The sequence below is a fragment of the Chanos chanos genome, chromosome 6 (assembly GCF_902362185.1).
Source record: "Chanos chanos chromosome 6, fChaCha1.1, whole genome shotgun sequence".
NCBI lineage: Eukaryota > Metazoa > Chordata > Actinopteri > Gonorynchiformes > Chanidae > Chanos > Chanos chanos.
The window spans coordinates 44,096,408-44,119,557 of NC_044500.1; the positions used below are offsets into that span (position 1 = coordinate 44,096,408).

General features: G+C 45.7%; 1 protein-coding gene across 2 annotated transcripts in view; it reads right to left on the bottom strand.

The window, feature by feature from the left end:
• Positions 1-1,164: 1,164 nt before the first annotated feature.
• The window catches only part of pdzrn3b (PDZ domain containing RING finger 3b), an 84,850-nt gene continuing 62,864 nt past the window's right edge, over positions 1,165-23,150 (bottom strand). Inside the window, exons 1-9 of one of the 2 annotated variants that reach the window (XM_030777440.1) lie at positions 21,215-21,283; positions 7,451-7,695; positions 7,232-7,252; positions 6,355-6,442; positions 4,474-4,572; positions 3,805-3,867; positions 3,560-3,661; positions 3,188-3,304; positions 1,165-2,667 (exon numbers count right to left, since the gene is read on the bottom strand). In XM_030777440.1, coding sequence (XP_030633300.1) covers positions 1,165-2,667; positions 3,188-3,304; positions 3,560-3,661; positions 3,805-3,867; positions 4,474-4,572; positions 6,355-6,442; positions 7,232-7,252; positions 7,451-7,695; positions 21,215-21,283 — 2,307 coding nt within the window. Of the gene's footprint in view, positions 2,668-3,187; positions 3,305-3,559; positions 3,662-3,804; positions 3,868-4,473; positions 4,573-6,354; positions 6,443-7,231; positions 7,253-7,441; positions 7,696-21,214; positions 21,284-23,150 lie in introns of those variants that run through there. The other variant, XM_030777439.1, reaches the window with a different exon arrangement.

Below are 23,150 nucleotides of genomic sequence, written 5' to 3' on the forward strand. Positions count from 1 at the left end.
AAGAATTGAAAAATTATTATTACTGACTGCTGTGTTATGATTGCTCTAACATGACTGAGAATATTCATGCTCTGAGGCAGTGTTTGTTACATTACCCAGAGAACGGTCTAGCAATGTAAAGCCGTGGAGAGTGTTACACAGAGCTGAGATATCAAGGATCTGATATAGATTAAGACAGAGGAAGATGATGACCTCATGTTTGTTCAGTCAGTGTTTCGGACACTTCCTGTCATTTTGGACAAGCGATGCAGTCATGTCTTTCATGCATAAAAAAAAAAAAAAAAAAAAAGGCTGGCAAGTATTTTCAAAGCTCATCAAATATAAAACAATAATTTATTATTTCTCTCATTTCACCAGACATCAAATTGTGGCTAACTAAGGATTTGTTATGCTGTGTTACTTTGCAATGATACATCGAGTCCTACGAAGGCTTGCTGACTACAATGGACTTCAATGATTAAAAAAAACAAGCAGATTTAGTTTTTGACGTGTCTGATGCATTTTCAATTCAAAGATCTGGAAAAGATGCACAAACTATTCACTTCTGCTTATGTAACAGAAGGTACACACAGTAGCTGTTTTTACTATTTGTGTTATAAAAACAGCTCCTCCTCTAAACTTTGAAAACTGCGATGCTATTTAACTCTTGTATATTGTACAAATATGTCTTCCTAAAAAGGATATTTTGTGATGACCATGAAGCTAAATATTTTGCATTTCTTTAATAGGCAAAACATATGCAACAAAGTAAAATACTGATAAAAGTTACTGGTTAAAAAAATTGTAATAAATGTTGGCAAGTGTTTACTTATGGCACATAGTCTGTTTCAAAAAAACCTTTAAAAAGACCCAAATATCACGAGACAGTTCATTAATATTGCATATAAACATATTATTTAAAACAGCAAGCACAAGGTAGAAACTTACAGGGACCACCAAAAAAAAAAAAAAGTTTTTATGTCCATTTCTAAAGAATTCATCCATCGTCCAAGTCCATCAACAAGAAATTGACTGAGACCATCTACAGACTGCTCACTGTAAAGTTCCTTCAGGCTAGGGGATTCTTCTTCTCCTATTTACAAATGTTGCCACATTGAACGAGGCAGGATTCTCTACCCCAATCGGTAGTGTCTATGTACAACTCACACAAATAAAGAGACACGTCTACACCGTGGTCACTGAGAGTAGGGAGTTGTACACTCGAGTGCCGTCGGGAGACTTTGTACCATGGGTTAGCAGTTCCTGGATAGTCATCCAGTTGTCAAAGATTTTCTTGTTCCTCTTTTTCATCATCTTTTTGTGGCTCAGTTCGATAATGTTGAGCTCCTTTTTGTCTTCCACGCCACATCCTTGTTCCTTCAGACAGTCCATGCGACTTTGCTTCATAAACTCCCTGCGCTGGCGTTGCTCCTTGGCACGCACCACGTGCTGCTTGCGTTCCTCCTTGCTCCAGTACCGGCCCATTTTCAGCTCGCTGACCGCGTCGTCGTCCGTGGTCATGCCGCTGCGCTCCTCCCGGATCCTCAGGGCCCGTTCCTTCAGGAGCTTGTCCCGGACGGGCCGCTTGGTGATGTAACGGGTCCCGTCGCTCCGGATCTTCACCTTCCACTCCATCTTGGGCTCGAGGTCACCGGAGGTCACGGGGTCGCGACACATGCTGGCCAGGCTCATCTGGCTCTGGGCGTACTCCACCGCAGATTTCTGTTGGATCAGCTGCATGTAGCTCTGGTAGTGCTGGGCATGGGCAGGAATATGGGCATGCTTGTAAGGGGAGTGGCCCTGAGTCAGGCGGCTGGGTTTACGTTCCTTGCCCTCCGCTTGGACGCTAGACTCGGACTCCTTAGAGGAGGTTGGGCGGCCGCGGCTGGCCCCACAGGCTTCCTGGACGGGAGACAGAAGGGGTTTCAGGATGCGCCCGCTGGGGCCGGCAGAGGTGCTGGGACCAGCTTCGGCCTGGTTTTCAGCCCCTCTGCGCAGGGAGTTGTCCGGGGAAAGTTCCAGAGTGAGCGGGGTGCTCCGGCAACTCTCCCCGGTGTTGTAGGCGCTGGAGCTGTCCTTGTCCGATTTCTCCGGGAGCTCGGTGATGTCAGAGAGCTCGTGCCGGCGTGCGTCTATGCTGGTGTTGTAGTTGCGGAAGCCGCTGTTGTGCAGCATCCAAGACTCGCGGCACTGTTCGCGCAACTGCTGCATCTTATGCGCCCGAACGATGCTCAGGCATTCCAACTCGATGGTGCGCAGCTCCTCGTTGAGGAGCTCCAGCTCCTTGTCTACTCCCTCTTCTCCTGCGCCAACACCTGCGCTGGAACAGTACAGGCCCTGCTGCTGACCGCTCCGCACCTGACACTTCAGCTCCAGGAGCTCGCGGAAGCGCTCGCACTCGTCCGCCGGGATGCCCAGGAAATCGGCGTCGGCGTAGTCGGCGGAGATGAAGGACTCGCTGCTGAAGGGAAGGTCTCCGCTTCCCAGAGTGTCCTGGCTGTAGGTCAGTTTGCGGCAGCTGCCCAGCGTGTTGGAGGCGGTGGTCTGGTCGTCCCCTAGGTTCTCTTGCTCGGAGCTCTCGTCGTTCCGGGTGCTTTCGTCCGTGCGGCCCACCCCGCTGTCCTTCTCCAGCTGGTTGGACAGAAGGGTGGCCGTGTCCGTCGTGCCCCCGTCTTCTTCCAGTTTCTTCTGTCAAAACGCAAACAAAGGGGAAAAGCTCCTCAATGCACACAACACTCACAAGGTTTCTCAGACTTCCAGCTCCATTTGACCTACAGGGCTGCATTTTTTTGCATCCTTGCACACACCTCGTTCTACTTTACCTAATACAGTCTTTGACTTATTCAGTTTTGTTTGTCTGTGGTAGGTATGAATAAAGATCAGCTGTCCAATGGTAATCCTTGGACTAGAGTGTATAAAAATATCATAAAGGCATTTTCAGAAAGGCATATTCAAAAGACTTTATTTTAACAGTATGAGCTGACATAGTCCTGTGTTGTTTCAGAAGCTTAGCACAGGATCAAATCATGCTATGTTATCTGTTGTTGGTGACTGGATGATTGACAGTAGTGATGTGACTGACTGATCTGTCAGTTGATGGGTTCTGACAGGTCAGTCAGGATTGACTGATGTAAATGTAGACTGATACTGACAGGTGACACGGCGATTGATTGTGGCTGATGAATAACTCTGTGATTGACTGTTTTACCTGTTGGAGCATGCTGGCAGTGAACTGCATGGCCTGGTGATGCTGCTGCTCCAACATGTCCATGTGTAAGTCATCCAAAAAGTCATTCCTGTCATCGTCCATCCAACCCTCATCCAACTACAGAAGGTAACAGAAAAGAGATGCATTCTATCAAACTCTTAATATCAAACCATTTAAGTCATTTCTCTCTGGACTGATACATCATAATAACTCTCAGTAATATAATATATGTTCATGTCTGGAATGTTGCAGAATTTCAGGAATTTGAGAACAACTGTTCAGTAGGGAGACCGCAAAGGATCTGAGTTCTGGGCTAGTGTGTATGTGTGTGTGTGTGCGTGCATGTGTGTGTGTGTGTGTCAGCATTCTTACCTGTATCTCTGGCCGTGCCACTAGCAGACACACGTTCTGATTTTCCTCACTTGTCAACAGAGCCACTGCATCTTCCCTATTCTGAATCTCAACACCATTGATCTAACAGAGGAAGAAAAACAGACAGATTTAACACATTTTGAATACTTGAACACCTGCAAAACAAAACACAGCTTGTTTTTTTTTTTTTTTTTTTATGTTTTAGACGATTCCACATTTAGCCACTTTTTTAAAACAAAACTGACCTGAATGATCCTGTCGCCCTCTCTGATTCGTCCGTCCTTTGCTGCAATGCTGTTCGGATCAATCTAGTAGAGAGGATGAATGGATCAATTTCAATACTAAATATTCCAAACCACAAATAAAATAGACCCTGATTTTATGATGAGACGTATTGCTGAGTCATTTTGTCCTCTGTGTGGTACAATAACCACGTATTCATTTTTCAATATTAAAGGGTGTAACCATTTTTTTTTGTTATAAAAATTAGTTTTGGTAACTATTCAATGTCAGAGCTAAGCCATTAACAAAACGTAGGGAATATGATTTTCCAAACGTAATTATCCCTTGCTGTGACACAAATGTGAAACATATGGCAAGAGTATCAAAATCGGTTTCTATTATGGGATAAATTACATTCTTATCTGTGGATTATCAGGGCTTAATTCAAAATCATGTCGGTGGCCTGGTGATAATAAAATGACGAATGAAGCGCTACAAAATGGACATCCTCTATTTCCATAATATCCATCTCCAACCACGCCATCAGATTAATTTCCCAAAGACGGGAACTGGCGGGCTTCCTGTCTGTAAATGAACGCATTACACCAACTATCTTGGAGGTGCAGCTACCTGCCAGCGCGTCCAAAAAAAAAATGGTTTTGTTTACTTATGACGCAGCGTCCTGAACATACCTCGCTCACGTAAATTCCTGTCTCATCTTCATCGTCAGTCCGGTAGCACACGGTGAGTCCCAGCTTATCTTGGACATTGGATCTGTACAAATCCACTTCCTATGGGAACAGAAAGAAACACGCGTCACGTTTTCTGACCGAACTACAGCTCGATTCCACGCCTCCCGACAGCCATCCTTCATAAATCCTTCGGGATCCCTCAGCAAAATTAGGGTAAAAAAGATGTCTGTACGTTACACGACACATGTGCAAACATCATTGACTCTGCCCTTAACCCTGGCTGCTTGTGAAAGCCATGCATTTTTCATAGGGGAGGACGTGACACAATGACAGAGAACCTCTGGTCTGTTTTTACCGGCCCAACCCCGTCCATCACTCATCAGCATGTGTAATCAGTGAGATACAGACACAGATAGACGCTCTCCGGGGATCTGCCAGAGAAAGTGGATGAGGAGAGAAGAGAGGAGGAGAAAGGAGGCGAGAGGGTTGACCCCCCCCCCCCCCCCCCCCCCCACTCTCTCTTTGTTCTCCCCGTCAGCAGCTGACTTTTGAAATCTCCGCTAATCTCTCTCCAAACTCACCAGACGCTCAAAAGAGTTTCAGTGACGTATTGTAAGGGTGGTTACAAAACATGGAAAGACTAAGCGCCGTATAGCCCTGCGCTCCAATGTGGCCCGCATCTGTAAGTCGCTGTAATCTGCAATTGACCACAGTGGATTTCATTCATAGGTTTGATTTACCTTAAAGACAAAGAGCTTTCCCCCTGAGCCTCTGTTGGCGGTATTTCACGCCCCTGTTGGGTGGAACTACACTTCTGTTTAACGTGTTGCGTAACATCATTAAACACATGAGCGAGAGCAATGAAGTGAATACGTTAAGACCCGATAACTTAGAGGATTAGGACTCCACAACTGCACAACTAAACATTACTGACATCCGCCCCTTTTGTCCTTACAGTGCACGAGAAGCTGATCCGACATCAGTTTGGTAGCGGGCATTTAACAGTCTAAAAAAAGCAGAGGCCCCAGAGTTTGGGTGTCTTTGTTATGCTTCTAGTCATTGATCTTCTGTGTCCGTGGGGGCCAATGTGGCAACTCTAGGCTGTGCCTGAGGTCCAGTGAGGGGTCAGAGAGAGAGAGACAGAGAGAGAGAGAGAGAGAGAGAGAGGGAGAGGGAGAGAGACGGAGAGAGAGAGATGGAGAGACTTTGTGCTGGGCATCTGGCCTTGATGAGCTCTCTGAACTTCACCTCTCTGCTCTTTGTCATTTTATTAATGTACCGAGACATCCACTGACCTCGCGCTCTCTATCTCCTTCCTGCACTCTCATTAGGGCTTAATCTATCCATCGTTAATGCCTTTTATCAGATCCATCACTCCACTCAGCCATTCCTCTCCTCTAATTATCCCTTCTCCCTCCTCCGCCATGTCTCCGAGTCTGACGTATTAGGCCGTGTCACGTTAAATAATGATGCCATCGTCTGGCATCTGTTCTGCGGGATACTACAGACAAGGCCAATCTGCTCCTGTCTCTTCTGAAGGTTTAAGTCTCCTCGCTGGGTCGGAGCGAACCGGTATCATCGATACAGCTGATGGATTAGCATTTTTACCGAAGTGCTGACACACAGAGCCATCGGCATGGAGACAGTGAGGTCTCGAGATGGGACGGTTAAAGGGAAGCGGCGTCAGATGTCTGAATGTACATCTTCATTTAGAGGGGAGAGAGAAAGGGATGGAAAATGATGGGAGAAAAGAGGAGAGAGAGACAGAGAGAGAGAGAGAGAGCTAGAGCTTGGGAGAAATAGTGTGTGTATGTGAGTGTATTTGTGTGTGAGTGTGTATGTGAGAATATGTGTGTGTGTGTGTGTGTGTGTGTGTCTTACCTCATACTCCAGCTCTTCCCGTTCCATTTCCTGCTGCATGCCCTCTAAGAATTCATTGGGGTCGAAATAACCATGTCCAGGAGAGTGTCTATAAAACCAACATCATATTATAAAAGTGCACATCACTGAAGAACTGTCTTTCAGAAACCAATAACATTCTCTTCAAAAAGGCGTTCTTCTAATCAGTCCATTTCATTGACAGCACAATAAGAAAATTTCATTTGGTTGTACTATCAATTTCATGGTGCATTCTGGAACATTTTAATTAAAAGAAACTAATCAGCAATATAAAAGACATGAAATGAAAATTCTGGTTATGAGTTAAAGGAATGAATGAATCAATTCATGAACAAATGAACGAACGAATGAACAAACGAACCACTTGATGAATGATTCACTCAGTAAGTTGGGTAAAAGTACATATCAAAGTGCACAATCAATCAGAAATGTCAACGCTGGTTTTAACGTGACAGCAAAATTAATTAAAACGATCAGACTCGGCCAATTAAGGAGGGAACAAGTCTGTCTATTCTGAATGAAATATGTTGACGCTTCAGGCCACGTACAGAGAGATATGAGGAGTGACAGCAGGTCAGTGTAGACATGCAAATCCAAATGAACCAGAGTGTTTAAACAATGCTACACACCCAGGGCATATCCAGACACAGTCTAACAGGTGCACTACCACACGCTCACTCTACGTAGGACACATACCAATCCCTGGGCGAAAGCACACACAACTGTGACTATCTGAGATCAACTATAGAGCTCAGTGCAAACAAACAGCTAATATTTTTGGGCTCCACAGGACACTGTGGTGTAAATTTCAATCTGAACGTATATTTAGGTAGGAGGAACATGCTTTATATTGTGGTACAAACTGCTGCATACTTTTGAGCTCAACTGAACTGTTTCGTTTTTATAAAGTAACTGCTATGCAAATACCGTGTAACTACACCTGTGTGAATACACAAGTATTACATTCAAGTTCTAAGCGTACTTCTCACACACTCTTGTACAAAATGGTTCCGACCAATGCATAAAGTGTGTACGGGTGATTTGATTGGTCGCGGGAGGTATCACTCACTCCTCTGGCAGCAGGTATTGGTCTAGCACAGCCACCGGTGTAGCGGGGGCGGGAAGTTTGCTGAGGGCCATGATGTGTTGGAAGGTGATGTCGGTCTGGGTGCTGGTGTCCACCACCTGGGCGTCGCCGGAGGGTCCGGCGGGTTTGGGTCGCGGAGCCCTACGCAGAACCTGCACCATGATGGGTTCCTTGGCCATGCGGAAGGCCTCCACCGCCTGCTCATGCGTGGCTTTGGACAGATCCTTCCCATTTACCTAAAAAAAACACAAACAGAGAAACAAAGGTCATTTTAGCTTCTTTTCACCGTCACTTCAAGGAGCAGCGGGCAGCCTTCCTTGGCGCCCGGGGAGCATTGGGGTTAAGTGGATGTTGGGCCTGGGAATTGAACCAGCAACTCTCCAGTCACAAGCCCGGTTCCCTAACCTTTAGACCCTAGCTGCCACCACGTCAGTGACAGTCATGAGTATTCCAGTGACTCATCACTCTCACCGATGTTTCAGAGCCTATCCACACATGACCCGTATGACTACTGAAGGTCTGAACGCAGACATTTAAACATTTAACGTTCTCAAAAGCCCAGATATCACCTCTCTATCTCTCTCCATAGTAACACGCGAGCACGTTGAGATTTGTATATTTCATAATCTCTACCGATGAAGACCAGCTGATCCAGCTGCACACTCTGTGTTCAGTTATTAATGTTAGAAGAGATTGCTCATAGACATTTTCAGGAGAGGCCTGTAAAACCACCATTTCTTTTTTTCTTTTTTTTTTTTTTATCTCTGAAGTTCCATTCATCCTTGTCCTCATTCTACCTAACAATCATACATACTGTTCCCTAACAGACAGAGGGGGGAAAGAAAAAAAAAAAAAGGTTCTAATTCACTAGAGACTTTTGTAACTGTGAATAGTGTGATTCTCTCTCTTTCTTTCTCGACTGTTTCCTTCTATTCACAGGGAGAGAAGCTGCTGAAGTTTGTTCTCCCTCCGGGGAGCATTTTCCCTCTCAGTGAGTCCTTTTCAGACAATGACTCTCCAAGAACAGCTCAACTGACTCTGAACACAAACTCCACCCCGTGTGGATTTAGCTCTGAATGAAAGCATTGATTCCCATAGTGAGAAAACCAAACACTGTGACAATTCAAACTGGGCTGTTTCGCACTGTTTCCCAGTGTATGCATACATACGAATGTGGACACGCACACGTGCGTGCACACACACACACACGAATGCACAAGTGAACACACATGCATGCACATACGCACGCACGCACACACAAGCTCTAGTATGATTGTTCTACAGGGCCACAGAGTGTTTTACTGGGTTTGTGCTTGCCTAAGCAGAAAGGACAGTTAATTAGAACGAACCCCTCTTTAATTAATCAGGGTCGTTAGCCAAACCGAATGTAGGAGCCTTGATTTGCTGTAAGTAATTTAAGGCTAGTGAAATATGGAGATGCCCATAGAGATTATGTGAGGGCATATGGTAACGTGGGAAGATGAATATGTGTGCGAAAGGGCCACACTACGTCACATGGCAAACTAATTACGTTTGGATCTGCGATGGTGAAATACAAAAAAATGTAGGGGATCTGTACACGCTTTTCTTGCGGAAAACAAACAGATTGATTGGGAACGCCACCAAATTCAGCTGGGAAAGATCTGCGATACATATGGGAAAAAAATATAACTGTATATTATATATACATCATTATAGTTATAGTTATATATTCTACTGGAGGATATTGTATATAATGGACAGATATGAATAATGGCATATATATTTTCATTTTATACTTTTTTGAGGGGGGGGGGGGGGGGGGGGGTGAGATATCCTCACCCACATAACTTCTGTAAAACTAAGGCACAAACAAGGGAGCTTTGAAAAATTTCTAAAAAAGAATAGAACATGCTATTCTATACTCAGTAGGGCTTTTTTTTCCTTTTTGTTGCTGCACATTTCCAGCCTCGTCAGGAATCCACACTTACAGAAAGAGGACACAAGCTCTCTCATAAAAGGTTTGGAACGTGCATAAGTTAAAGGCAGTGAAAGTCTTATTTAGATGCTGAGGGACCAGGGGGACTGTTAGCACAGCTGCTAGCTGTGTATCGCACTGCTAGTCTTATCAGTCTGCTAACACAACCTCCACCCTGAGTGGTGCTTTCAATCATAACAGCTTTCCGAATTTGTTCATTTGTGATTCCTGGACGAATGAGGCCTTTGATAGGATCTGAGCCTGGGGCTGTCTTCATTTCAAACACTAACCGCTAACTCGCTGATCTCCAGCTGCGCATGGGCCAAGAGAGTGGAGTGTGTGTGTGTGTGTGTGTGTGTGTGAATCTACAGCCCAGAAATAGCCACTGTCAAGAGCTCATAGTGTAGCATTTCATCATGTTGGATTGGCACATGTTTATGTGCATTTCATCATCCATTTAGCAGAGTGCACACACACGCATGCACACAAACACACATGTACGCACGTCCACGTCCATGTCCACACACACACACACACACACACACACACATCTACACATGTGCATGTGCACAAATAAATATGCTCGAGCACTCAGCAAACAAACAAACAACATAAACACCCAAATATGGGGATTAATTTTCTGATAAGAACGCTCTTGCCTCGAATGATTTTCTCCGGTCATATCTCATTTGCGGGGATATCGGAGCTCTCCAAGCTCTGGTCAGAAAATCAAAATAACCCCACGGGGGAATCATTTATGACTGACACCCACTGGAGACTGTCTGAGCTGAGTTTGTGCTTCCAGCTTCTAAAATGAACATTAGCATTGATAATGAGACTTTTATGGATTTTCAATTCATTCAGTAGAATGTTCCATTCTTACTCATCAACACAGACAGATATATGTGTGTGTGTGTGTGTGTGTGTGTGTGTATGCACAGGAAAGGATGGGGAAATGTTCACTTTAGGTTTGAAGAGGCTATGTGCTTAGTAATAACCAAAAAGGGATTAATACTAATCTTGGCCTTGAGGATAATTGGATCATCCAGAAAGAGCTCAACTTCTACTTATGAAACATCAAAACTCTGCACAGAAGTAATAGCTTCCCAAATTCACAATTTGCATTGAATAATTGAACATGGAGCAATTGGAATGGGAAATCTAAAAAACAAAAAAAAAACCAAAACAAAAAATACCAAATAGGCGTAGGCTGAAAGTTTTGTGAAGATTCTTCCTATCTGTAAACAATGAGACGCAGGCGTAACCTTCCTTTCCCTGATTGCCAGGGCTGGTTCTGCTTTGGTTCGTTCTCTACTTCAATCTCTCAAGCGTGTGCTCTTTCTCTCTCTCTCTCTCTCTCTCTCTGTCTCTGTCTTTTTCTTTCTCTCTCTTAATCTGTAGATCATCTGAGAGGAACAGACGTGTCTATGTGTTGCTCAGCTCTCAGTCAGGCTTCAGTGCGCAGGAATCCCACTGCCCCCTGATTCCAGCGACCCTCACACAAAGCGCTGGCCCTCTGAGAGAGGCAGGGCTGTTCCGCCTCACTGCACTCCATACAGGCTTCCCACTCGGTTCCCCTGGTTACCATTCAACAAGTCCGCCTCAGCTGGTTCATGTGGTCACCGCTCGGCAGACTCACCTCGGCTGGTTCACGTGGTTACCATTCAACAAGTCCACCTCAGGTGGTTCACGTGGTTACCATTCAACAAGTCCACCTCAGGTGGTTCACGTGGTTACCATTCAACACGTCCGCCTCAGGTGGTTCACGTGGTTACCATTTGTAAAACTCACCTCTGCTGGTCTCTGCGTTTACCATTCAACGAGTTCACTTCTGGGATTTCCCATTTCTACAGTTTCCCCTTGGTAAAGAACAGGCCGAATGTAGCAACCCCACAGAGCTAGGGCTGGATGCATGGATGAATGGATAACCTAAACCAATGGCCTGACCCTATTTAACACTGATGTTCCACTGTGCCTAATATACAGTCATCTGACCCAGCAAACATGGGCTTTAACCTCACAATACAGCGGACTAAAAGAACCGTGTGATGTTCTGTTTATATAGATTCAGTTCCAAATATGTCAACTGCTCCAAACAAAAAACTGAGAAAAGAAGAAAGGAAAAGTTTTTGTGCATAATGGTGTACAGCGCTGCTGTGAAAGTTTTGTGGTGTAAAGGTAAAAGCTTCCATTAAATTCTCTCACGGCTCTCCCATCCAAGTGAATTATACTGGGAACTCACGCATGTGCTCTTTGGTCTAGAAACGTCCACTACTGAGGCACTAATGGAAAAGCTCTCTTTTGTAACTATTATTTCCTTTCATCTAAAAGTTGTTCTTTTCCTGCGTCCGAACACACCGACTATGCCTCCCCTGTGTGATACTGTGAAGTGTGTTTGTGGAGAACAGAGTGGTCTTGTCCTGGAGGCAATTAAGAGCAGCATCAATTCTGCTCCTCCAGATGCTCCCTTAAAAAAAAACGGGGTCTGATAGAAAAGCAGTACTAAGTCACGGTCAAAGACAGGGTTACTGTGACATGAAGCATGTCACTCTGTGTGTGTGTGTGTGTGTGTGTGTGTATGTGTGTGTGTGTGTGTGTGTGTGTGTGTGTGTGTGTGTGTGTGTCTGTTCAGTCTCTCCCTGACTATATGAATGTCGACATGTCGCCAAACAAATTTAGTCACGAGACTGAGAACGCAGGACACCTTCCCTTAAGACAACAACTGAAGCTACCTCTGGGGCATGACCAAAATATACTACAAACAGACAAGTTGGCTATTATGGGCTGTTTGGTTTCAAAATGAATTCTTACATTAGATCTACACTGTTCCTCTGGACTAGCTTGAAACCTCTAATGGGCGTTTTGTAGAATTTAAAAGCGCTTCCGCTGCATTGTGTTACAGACTGAGGGAACTCTTGGGTCTGAGGTGAACTTCTGCCAGGGAAAAGCCAAACCTCCTCTCATTTGTGAAGAGGTTGGAAAATCTGTAGGAACTCAGTCTATTAATGTCCTTTCAACAGCCTCCCAAATGCCACGCTCTACTCTTCTGTTCCTTCTTCTTTTTCTGTTCCGTTTTCAACCCCCGTTTCTCTCTCTATGGTTCAATACGCTTCTTACGCAAACTCTTCAAAGTTTGCGCTTTTTTTTTTTTTGTACGGAGAGAATGAAAGGAAAAGGAGGAAGAGAAAAAAGAAGGGTTTATTTGATGGCAGAACTTGAGTGGCTTTAAGGTTTATTCTTGGGGGGTTGGGGGGGGGGGGGGCCTGATTGTCTGAGTGGCAGAGCGGACAACCTGAATATGGGTCAGCTCAGTTCCAAAACCGTGGTTAATCCGTCTTTTCTCTCACATTTTACTAGTTTTAACAAGAAGCTAAGGAATCTGGCAGGGCTTGCTAATGCTCTTTCTCGGTCTTGCGCATGTCAGTCCTTTCAGACGTTACGCTGAAAACTTCCTCGCTCGAACCGAAACACAGAGAGCTTTATGTAGCACGGTACATACCGCTTTTTACCGAGGATTACCAAGGAAACGGAGAGACACTAATGCTGTGGTTGAGAGAGAGAGAGAGAGAGAGGGGGACAACCTGGAAAACGGCACCACTGTTTACCTATTCTGGATTATGTTTAAGCCTAGGATGCTCCTCTGTCCTGGAAAAAAAAAGAATATACACCCCCATCAGTTCCCTCAGGATTAAACTGTGTTCTTTTTCCTCTCTCTCTCTTTCCCACCCTGTTAATGAACCTTCCTTAAGGGCTTCATCAATGAAAATGTTTCAACTTTCCCACAGTCTAATGAGTCAAACTCTGCCTCTCATTCACATATTAACTAGATCTGATGCAAGACCTAACTCCACGATGCCTCACTTTCAGGGGTTTTTTTTGGTATGTTTTATCTGTTTGACAAATGTGATATAACTGGTTGAGAAAGATGATCAGGGTAGCTGTATGTTTTGAGTAATGATGATGATGATGAGGAGGAGGATGATGATGACGACAATAGGATGTAGGGTGTTTACATGCTCTATTAAAAAAAAAAAAAACTCACTCTTCACTTATTATTACACCTGTTATTACACCCTGTGTCTTATTACACCTTTGAAATGAATTGGTCAGTGTCTTGCTCTCTTGTGGATACCGGCCAGTGCTTAGTGATGTGTATCATTAGGCCTAAATACTTAGCGGCAGAAAAGATTACACCAGTCAGTATCTCTCCCAGGCTCCTGCTTTAGATTTACGCTGAAACACTCCTGGTATTTTTCTTTTCGAGGTGGGGGGGGTAGAGGGGGGATTCGACCCACGGGGATGTTTCTAATGAACCAGATGGCTGAACCAAAGGGTTTGTCTGCCCATGCTTCAACACACATATCCTGGTCTCCTCTTTCCAACCTCATCTTTCTCCATTCAATCTCACTAAAACATGACAGGGTCCCAATGGGGCAGTAAAGACCAGCAGACCACCAAATCCAGTCTCGAGCTTTACTGCCTCCAAGTACAGAGTGCCAAAATTTGCCCAGTCGATCCCAAAATATCTGCTGGGGACCCAGCCTAATGTCTTCACACTGACCAAGCGAAAGCAGACAAGAATCTACCTTCTCAGCACCAATCCTGCTGCCGCTGATCTTTTCAGACCAAGCGTAGATAACGAATCTTCCTCACGGCGAGTCGACAAAAAAAAGCGGTATCTGCTGTCTTGTCACAAAAAAAAACTGTCTTGGGGGTTTCATCAGATTCACAAACACGGTCACTCACAATACCGCAGCTAACAGGAGAGAATCGACAATGGAGCATGGATTCTAAGGAGGGCTACATTGCACATGTTCTCTCTCTATACACAAACAGGGTGACACTCGCTGACCCTGGTCACACAATGTACTCGGGGACCGTCAATCTCCACAGACACATCCAGTCATGTCTCTACAACTCACTCTGCGTATAGTAGCTTAATTGACAGGCAGGGGCACTGCGGATGATTGGTCTCAGAGGGGACGGGTCTGTCTATCTGGGGATAATGAGGAGTAATGGTTCTCCCCTCATCAGCATTCAGATTGGACCTGTGTGTGTGTGTGTGTGCGAGGAGCGCTTTGATAAGACCTTAAGGCCCCCCCCCCCCCCCCCGCCCCAAACCAACATTCAAATGATTTATTCATAACACCGCGTAAACATAAGGGACACGTCGACGTATTCGCGAAAAACGTGTAAAACGCACATTGTTTGGCGCCGTTAATCGTGTCCTGTCTGTTTCCCCGTGAATAATCGCAGCCTCTCCACCCGGTGTGGAGCAACATCCTTCAATCAAAGTGTTAAAAGCAGTAATTTGGTCTTTGTTTATCGCTGCAGATGTAAATGCAAAAGACGTCACAATGGAGCTAGTTTTTTTTTTTTTTCTTTTTCTTTTTTTTCCCTCCCATGGACAAAACAGATGCATGTATGTAATGAGAAAAGATGTGAGGTAAGAGTTAATGCGTGACCTAGACTGAAACATGCTGTTCTCATCTTGAACCTGGTATTTTAACAACCTTTCTCGATGGAGAAAGGAAAACAAACCTCTCCACAGAAAAAGTCATCTTACTATGTTTAGACTGAGAATTTCATGGGGGGGGGGGGACGACACTCCAGTCTTGTAATGGTGTTCATTTTTAATGTGTCCCCATAAAACGGCTCTGTCTGTCTGTCAACACGCACCACCACATCTCTGTGTAATTTAAGAATGACATAAAACACATCATTAGGGCTATAGTCAGCCAACAGTTTCATACATGACAATAGTATCAGTCATTGATTTGGACTTTGGTGGAATCCAACTCATGACAATAACAAGGATAAAAACATTTGTCCTTCTCCTATAGAAATTCTTTAATTGGATATTTGCTATGTCCAGATGCTCCACTGCCTTGCTCTGTGTGTTTGATTGTGTGTGTTTGATGTGTGTATGTGTGTGCGTGTATTTGATGTGTGTGTGTTGTGTTGTGTCTATGGGGCTTTGTTATGTTATGTCTGTGAGCAGCAGGGGGGCTGCCGTGGTAACGGTGACGTGAGATGTGGAAGCAGGGGCCAGTGATCAGTCCCCCGTGGCTGCTTACCACCTGTTTTACCACGAAACAGATGTGTGAGCGCACCAGGGCAGACCTCCCTCTTATTAACCCCCCTCCCCACAGCCCCCAGACCCCAGCCAGGAGCTTTTGTTTTTATACCATCCCTCTGTCAAGCTACATTATGAGGGGAAAAAGAGAGAGGGACAGAGTGAAAGAGAGAGAGAGAGAGAGAGAGAGAGTGAAAAAGAAAGAGGGACTAAGAGAGAGAAAGAATGAGAGGAAGAGAGAGAGAGAGAGAAAGAAAGAGAGGGAGAGAGCGAGAGAGAGAGAGAGAGAGAGAGAGAGAGAGAGAGAGGGAGAGAGAGAGGGTACCAGTCAGTTAAGGAACTGTATCCACTGGGTTAGAACATCTCTAAAAAATGTTGAGTGAAAAAGAGATATTACTGCTCGCTGACTGGCCCCAGCTCATGTCACTGTTGCCTTATATTTCGATATGAATACTTCTTGCAAGTCTCATTCGCACAATTGGTCACAAACAATCCATACGTTTATTCCATCCCTTTTAAGTACGCCAGCATCCAGGCTCCGACAGTCCCTCAGCAGAAACCTCTTTAACCTGAGGGAACAGCGCCTGTATAACAGACAGTCTGGACCAAAGAGCCCCAGAGTCCTGCTCATGGCTGGTCTCTCATTAAGGCCAGGGTCTTAAGCCAGTTACACATAAGCCCCATCACCATTAACAGCCACTTCTGCAAAGATTAGGAAACTCTAGACTGTCAAACAGAGTTTCCACTGCCCTGCGTCCACACACCCTGCTGCGTCTATGTAGTCCCCCCCCCCCCCCCCCACCCCACCACAAAGCCCTCCACCCCGGCTTTGAACAGGGAGCTCTGGGTTCACTCTCGCACAGTGAGGTCAAGCTAACATGAAGATGCTGGGTACATCTCTCTGCGCGACTTCTCTTAGCTTTGAATTTTCTACCCTTGAAAAGGAAAAGTGGCCTCCTCCGGTGCCCCGGGCGGCGCTAATAAGCTTTTCCCGATCAGTGGCTACCACACAGCTCCCCATTACCGAAGTCAATGGTCTGACCGGAGCGCTATTTCCGAGCATTTTCAGAGATCTTTCTTTTTCTTTCTTTTGGACGGCCTAAGCGTATTGCAGAGGCAATTGTGTGGGTTAAGCTGTTTTCTGATGATGAATGCATGGATTACAGCTCTGAACTCCATAAAACGTCCCTCAGCCTCCCTGAGCATTTTTTTGGTGCATGAACTGAACTGGAAAGTGTAATTAAGTGATAAAATAGAATTCCAGTCATACTAAAAGCTGCTCTGTTTCAGACTGATGGCTAGACTGTCCACGTTTCATTGTGTCGATCGTAGACAAGAGTGTGCTAAAATGTGCGAGCTTGTGTGACGGTGCATGCCTACGCACACGCGCATGCGCAACTGAATTCACACTGGTGTGTCTATGGATTTATGTTTGTGAGTGAAAGATAGACCTCATGGGTGCGTGTGTGTGTGTGTGTGCGTGTATGTGTGAGCATGACTGAGAGAGAGAGAGACAGACAGAGAGAAATAGAGAAATAGAAAGGGGGAGAGAAAGCATTTGTGAAACGGAGCAAATGCAGTTGTGTGTATGTGTGTTGAGTGTCGGTTTTGTGTGCGTTTTAACAGAGGCATCATTTTGGATCAGTAAGTCTCTAGAGGCCGGGACAGGGCTCTGGGTGGGAGGGAGGGGCAGAGATGGGGGGGCGGTTGGGGGGTGGGCATCGTGCCAGACGCTCTAATGAAGAGGATCTGTGTGTATTATCTGTGTATGAGGCTGGACTGGAGCCTGATCCCCCAGAGTATCTCATCAGTCAATCTGCAACCTACACACACACACACACACACACACATGCACGCACGCGCACACACACACACACACACACACACACACAGAGTGACATGTTTCATGTCACAGTAACCTATCTCTGACTGTAAAAATAAATAAATAAAAAGAGGAGAGAAAAAAAGAAAAATCAACAACAACAACAAAAACCACAGCTCAATCTGCAGGACGCATTGTATCTGCAAATGGCCAGTAAATAAATCATAGACCAACTCTGATTCTTTCTGCATGGCAAACTAAGCAGCCATATATGACCACCAGGCAACACACACACACACACACACACAGACAGACACACACACACGCGTGCTTCTCTGTGCATATGTTCATGCACTTAAACACACGCGTGCTCCACATTCACACTCCAAGGGCACGCAGGGCTGTTGGGACACATGGGAATGGGTCACCCATGCGGGGATGAGCTGGCAGATCGCTTTCACACTTCAAATAAGCCCCGTGATCTGTTCATTAAAATCCCGGCGCCGCGCTGCCGTAGGACACGGTCTTAATTGGAACTGACCTCAGCGCTGACCAAAGGCAAGTCCGCTAAGCCAGCGGCCAAAATAAATCCCCCTTGTTCCAAACAGCCCAATAACATGGTTCACAGGGCATCTTCGCCAAGGCAAACGTCCAGACGTCACAATGGCTTTGTTATCCACTCTGACCTCCAGTTTTTAAGCTATGGGATGGATGGGGGGGGGGGGGGGGGGGGGCGCATCACTGGCATTTTAGCCTAACGAGAAACTCCTTGACTGACCGACACTCAGAATAGCATTACACCCACACACACACACACACACACACACACACACACACACACACACACACACGCAGAGTCTACGAACATGCCTCAAGTCCTGGCTCTGATGACAGAGGAGCTGTTTTATTGTGGGGAAGGTTAATCGCATTCCTCATCTCTCACTTCGGCAATGTCATACCGAGATCACATTTAATCCTTCAGCCAGCACTCTCTCTCTCTCTCTCTCAGGTCTCCAAATAGAGTACCACGTCTCTGTCTCCGTCGCTCCAGACAAGAGGAACAATATAAAAACCACCGTACGGGGGCCCCCAGTCGCAGGGGCCCCTCTTTATCTCCGCCGCCGGCATCTCGCCGGACGGTTCGCCCGAGCTCCGCCCGGAGTGATGAATGAAGTTTGATGTTGAACACGGCGGAGCGCCTTCGTCTGCTGGCTCCCAGCCCGCTCAGGTGGTGCTGCCAGTTGGAGTAATTGGCAGAGGACAGAGTGCCATAAAACAAGCAGCACGGTGCCTTCAGTAAACGGCACGTCAGTCAGATTAATTGACGGGAGCTGTGACAGTCCAGCTAAGGCTCAGGACCTAACAATGACAACAGGGCCCAAGAACCCCCCCAACCCCAAACTGCCCCCCCCCCCCCCACCACCCCAGGTTTTAGTTGTTCCTTCCCACTTGGTTCGGTCTGTTTACCGGGATCAAATACGAAAATGGCAAAGATGGAAAGTAAGTGATGGCTGTCTGGTGTAAGCCAAACACCATTTCTCATCTCAAAAAAACCCCCAAACAACCCCCCCCCCCCCCCCCAAAAAAAAAACAAAGCAAACCAGAAGAAAACATTCAAACAGACACACATGTCTCTGTGGCAACAAAAGCATGCGAATGTTTTAGCAGATCTTGAAGACAGGATGTATGATCAATGGACAAGCGTCACGCAGACACAATGGGGAAGATCCCTGTCATCAGAGACTAATGTGGCGAGTCTCTCTCTCGAGCCATTAATGAGAGACCATCAACCTCCCGCAATCCTTTCCCTCTCTGGCCAGTAATGAGCGGGGAAATTACAGAACTGTGTGGTAGGACAGGGACGGGGGAGGAAAAGAAATGATTCAATAAAATAATTAATTAAAAGAGAACCGTTCGGCTGGTTTAATTTGTGAGTAAAACGGAACGGAAACATTACGACACTGCTCTGGAGGTTCTTTCTTTCTTTCTTTCTTTTTTTGTTTGTCAGGTTTTTGCGTAATAAAACTCGATCGGCCAAATTCATGCTCTTTAAGTGCGGCTTTTGTCAGACACAATGAGATTAGCAGTGTTGTGGCTCATTAGGGCTCAAACAGGAGTCAGAGAGTCTGTAAATCCATCCAGATCGGCTCTCGTGCCGCTAGAAGTGTTTCAAACGGGGAGGAAGAGTGTGTGTGTGTGTGTGTGTGTGTGTGTGTGTGTGTGTGTGTGTGTGTGAGTGCGTGCATGCAGGCACACGTGTGTGGGTGTGTGTTTTCGTGTTTTGTGTACACGTGTATGGTTTCGTGTGTGTGTGTGTGTGTGTGTGTGTGTGTGTGTGTGTGTATGTGCACGCGCATGTTGTGGTTTTGTGAGAGTGCGTGTGTGTGTGTGTGTGTGTGTGTCAGCGGTGTGTGTGTGTGCGTGCGTGCGTGTGCACGTGCGCATGTGTGTGTGTGCGTATGCTTTTGTGTCTTCGTGTGGTTTTGCATGTGTGCGTCTAAAACCATGGTAAGAATGATAAAATAATTGTGTCTGCCCCTAGGGACCTCATTCCGGTTAAATACACAGGGTTTAATTAAGGAAACAACCATCCACATCACCATTCCAAAAAAAAAAACCAGAGGAAATGAACACGATTAAAGACTAAACAGTGTTTGACAACAGCATGCGATGCCACACACTACTGTTTACTACCACTGAAAGCCAGTACAAACACACACAGCAGCTAAGCATAAAACCCACATCGTAATGACTCCGCAAGCATCCCCGTTTGTCAGAGGACACATTAAATACATTAGTCTCCAAACCGGGGGGTGGGCCACATCTGACTTACATTCAGAGTTTCCAAAAAAGCTGAAATTTGACAAACTCTCTTTGTTTTTAAGGTAAAATACAACAGCGTTTTGATGGTACAAAAGTGCAGTGAATTAGTTGCAACAAGACGAGAAAACATGATTTAGCCTCAGGAACTTTGCATACCCACAGTCTTTTGTGACTCTTGCTCAAAGAAGGACTGTCACATTAAGGTCTTCTCAGCCAATTTAGCCTCTAAACAATGACTATTACTATAAAATTAAAATGCCAAGTGAGATAAGGATAACCGACGCTGATATCGCTTTGAGGGGAAATGTGGTTCGTTGTTTTTTTTGGTGGGGGGGGGGGGGGGGGTTTATGATATGTGAGAAAATGTGTAATAAATGTGTGATAAGTCTAACATTAAACACAAACGTGTCATTTTTTTTTTTTTTTTAAGGAGTTAAGGATGTTAAACATAAACTTAAGACAGAGTCAAGCTGGGGTTAAAACCACAGAGACCTGAGTCAGCATTAAGGGAACAATGACCTGACAGACAGAGATCTGCCCACATCAACGCAGACAATCGGTGACCTGTCAGTCAGCCGTCACCATGACGATTCTGCCACGACCCCTTTACTCAAGAGTTCACACGCACCCACAAGAACATGCACACGAATCCTAATGTCTGCACTATAACTGTTATCCTCTGGATTAAACCACACAGAAACAGCCTCAGTAAGGCCATACCTGAGACCAAGACAGGAGAGAAAGCTCTCACAAAAGCGGCATTGAAATTCTAGAACAAAGAGCAGGGATGATATTGGAGTTACAGTACAAAAATCTACCCGATACAATGCACAATGGCATTATTCAAACATTTTCACAAAGCAGCTTAATTTAATCAGCAAACTGTACGATCTCACGCCACTCGACAGTTCCACAAGCACTGGCCGTGTGTAGACTACACACACACACACACACACACACACACACACACACACAGACAGTAACTCTTTCCTTCACTCCTTCACGCTGGAGGGAAACACATGCTCTATAAAACGCAGTGTAAATATCTGTAAAGGAGGCAGAAGTTGAACTGGTTACCTGGCAGACTTCATAAAGCAGTTTGTATTGCTCCTCTGGCTTCTGCAGAGAACAGAGGCTACATCCCATGATGGACAGATCTCTGCATCCACTCTTCCCCTCGGGACAGGCAGGAGGAGAGAGAGAGAGAGAGGAAAAAAATGTATCTCTCTCTCCCTTTCTCTGTCACTCACTTACTCTTTCTCTCTCTTTTTCTCTCCCTCTTTATCTTTCTCTCTCTCTCTCTCTCTCTCACTCTGGCAAGAAACTGGTTTATCTGTAAGGATTCACATGGTCCCTATAGCCTGTGGCATCTCTCTGAGTAGTGTGGGTAAGTGTTAGTGTGTTTGTGTGCGTGTGTGTGTGTATGTGTGTGTGTGTGTGTGTGTTTGTGTATGTGTGTGGGCAAGCTCCCTCCAGTCTAGTTGTTTCTTATTTGCTCGCTCACTCACTCACTCACTGAACCCTGCTGGCTCCGTCCCTTGCCTGCTTTGCTCATGCTACTGAGACCAGCCACACAGTGCTACTTAAATACTCCCACTCATGCATATTAAGGAGCCTCGTGTTGAATATTAATGAGGGGGGCTGTCCCAGAGTGCCGGGACGAGTAGAAGGGGGCATTACTACACACTAGGTCAAGGTTTCATTAATCAGCAGTCATTACACTCATTGTGCAATCGCAGTGATAGGAAAACATCTCGTGACTGCTACAAACACAAACATGACTTTGGTTTATATTATCCGATAAGAGCATTCATTTTAACAGTTACAAACCTTAGATTCAAATGACTCCAGATATTTGCAATGAGGTGATCTCATTCATAACCAAACAAACAAACTGCTTACTTTTGGTTCATTTTTTGACTCCAGAATCCTCTTCAAGTCATTTAAGCAGAGAAACAAAAGAAAGAAAGAAAGAAAGAAAGAAAGAAAGAAAGAAAGAAAGAAAAATTCGACAAACAAAGGACGCTCATACACAAAGCTTAATTCAGCCTTAAACGTCAATGACCTTTACTCTGAGCGCTGACACAAAGGAAAACGGGTCAGGTTCTGGGAGCCCATTCTCCCTCCGCTGTTTTGGACCAATAGACGGGCAGACGCCCAGATGAACAAGCGAAGGGGGTAAATGCGCGTTGTGAGGGACGGTGAGCTCATAACAGCCCTAAGTGGATGTAAAGTGACATCGTTCTCTTTCGGCTCGCTTGGCAGCGCCCGTCCGCTCCCGGAGCGCCCCCTTCGAACGCTAACGCCGCCACAATGGCCCTGGCTTCGGCGGCGTCAGCTTGGCATCGGACCCCGTCGCCGCTTCTGGTGCCATGCAGCCAACCAAACGTAAATGTCAGTTAGTGATCTGTGGCATACTGTCTTTGCTGGTCTGTGCTCGCGGCATAAAGGAAGAGGAAGATGAGAGAACATCACTCCTGTCTGTACACAGGGTCCCAGTCTAAGACACAACACCCTCAATCACCACACACAGTTATGAGAGACTGGGAGATTTAGGACTCTAACTGACTATGGATGTGTCAGTGTGGAGTAGGTACGGGGTGGGAGACAAAAGAGATGAAACACACACACACACACACACACACACACACACACATTCAGCCGAACTGATACAGATATAACGCACATGCATATATCCACACCCACCCACACACACACATGCACAGACTATTGCACATAACGCTCGCACGCACACACACACACACACACACACACACACACACACACACACGCACACACACGCACACACACACACACACACAGAAACACCTCCACTTCTCACACACTTTCATTATCATCTACCACGCTGACTGACGTGTGATGACACTTCTATAGTGTGACAATTCAGAGATGAAGAGTTGGAGAGAACTAGACATTCCTCCATTCGTCCCCCCTCCCCCCTCCCCACTCCCTCACACCTCCGTCTGCCAAAGCTATCAGATGAGTGTGAATT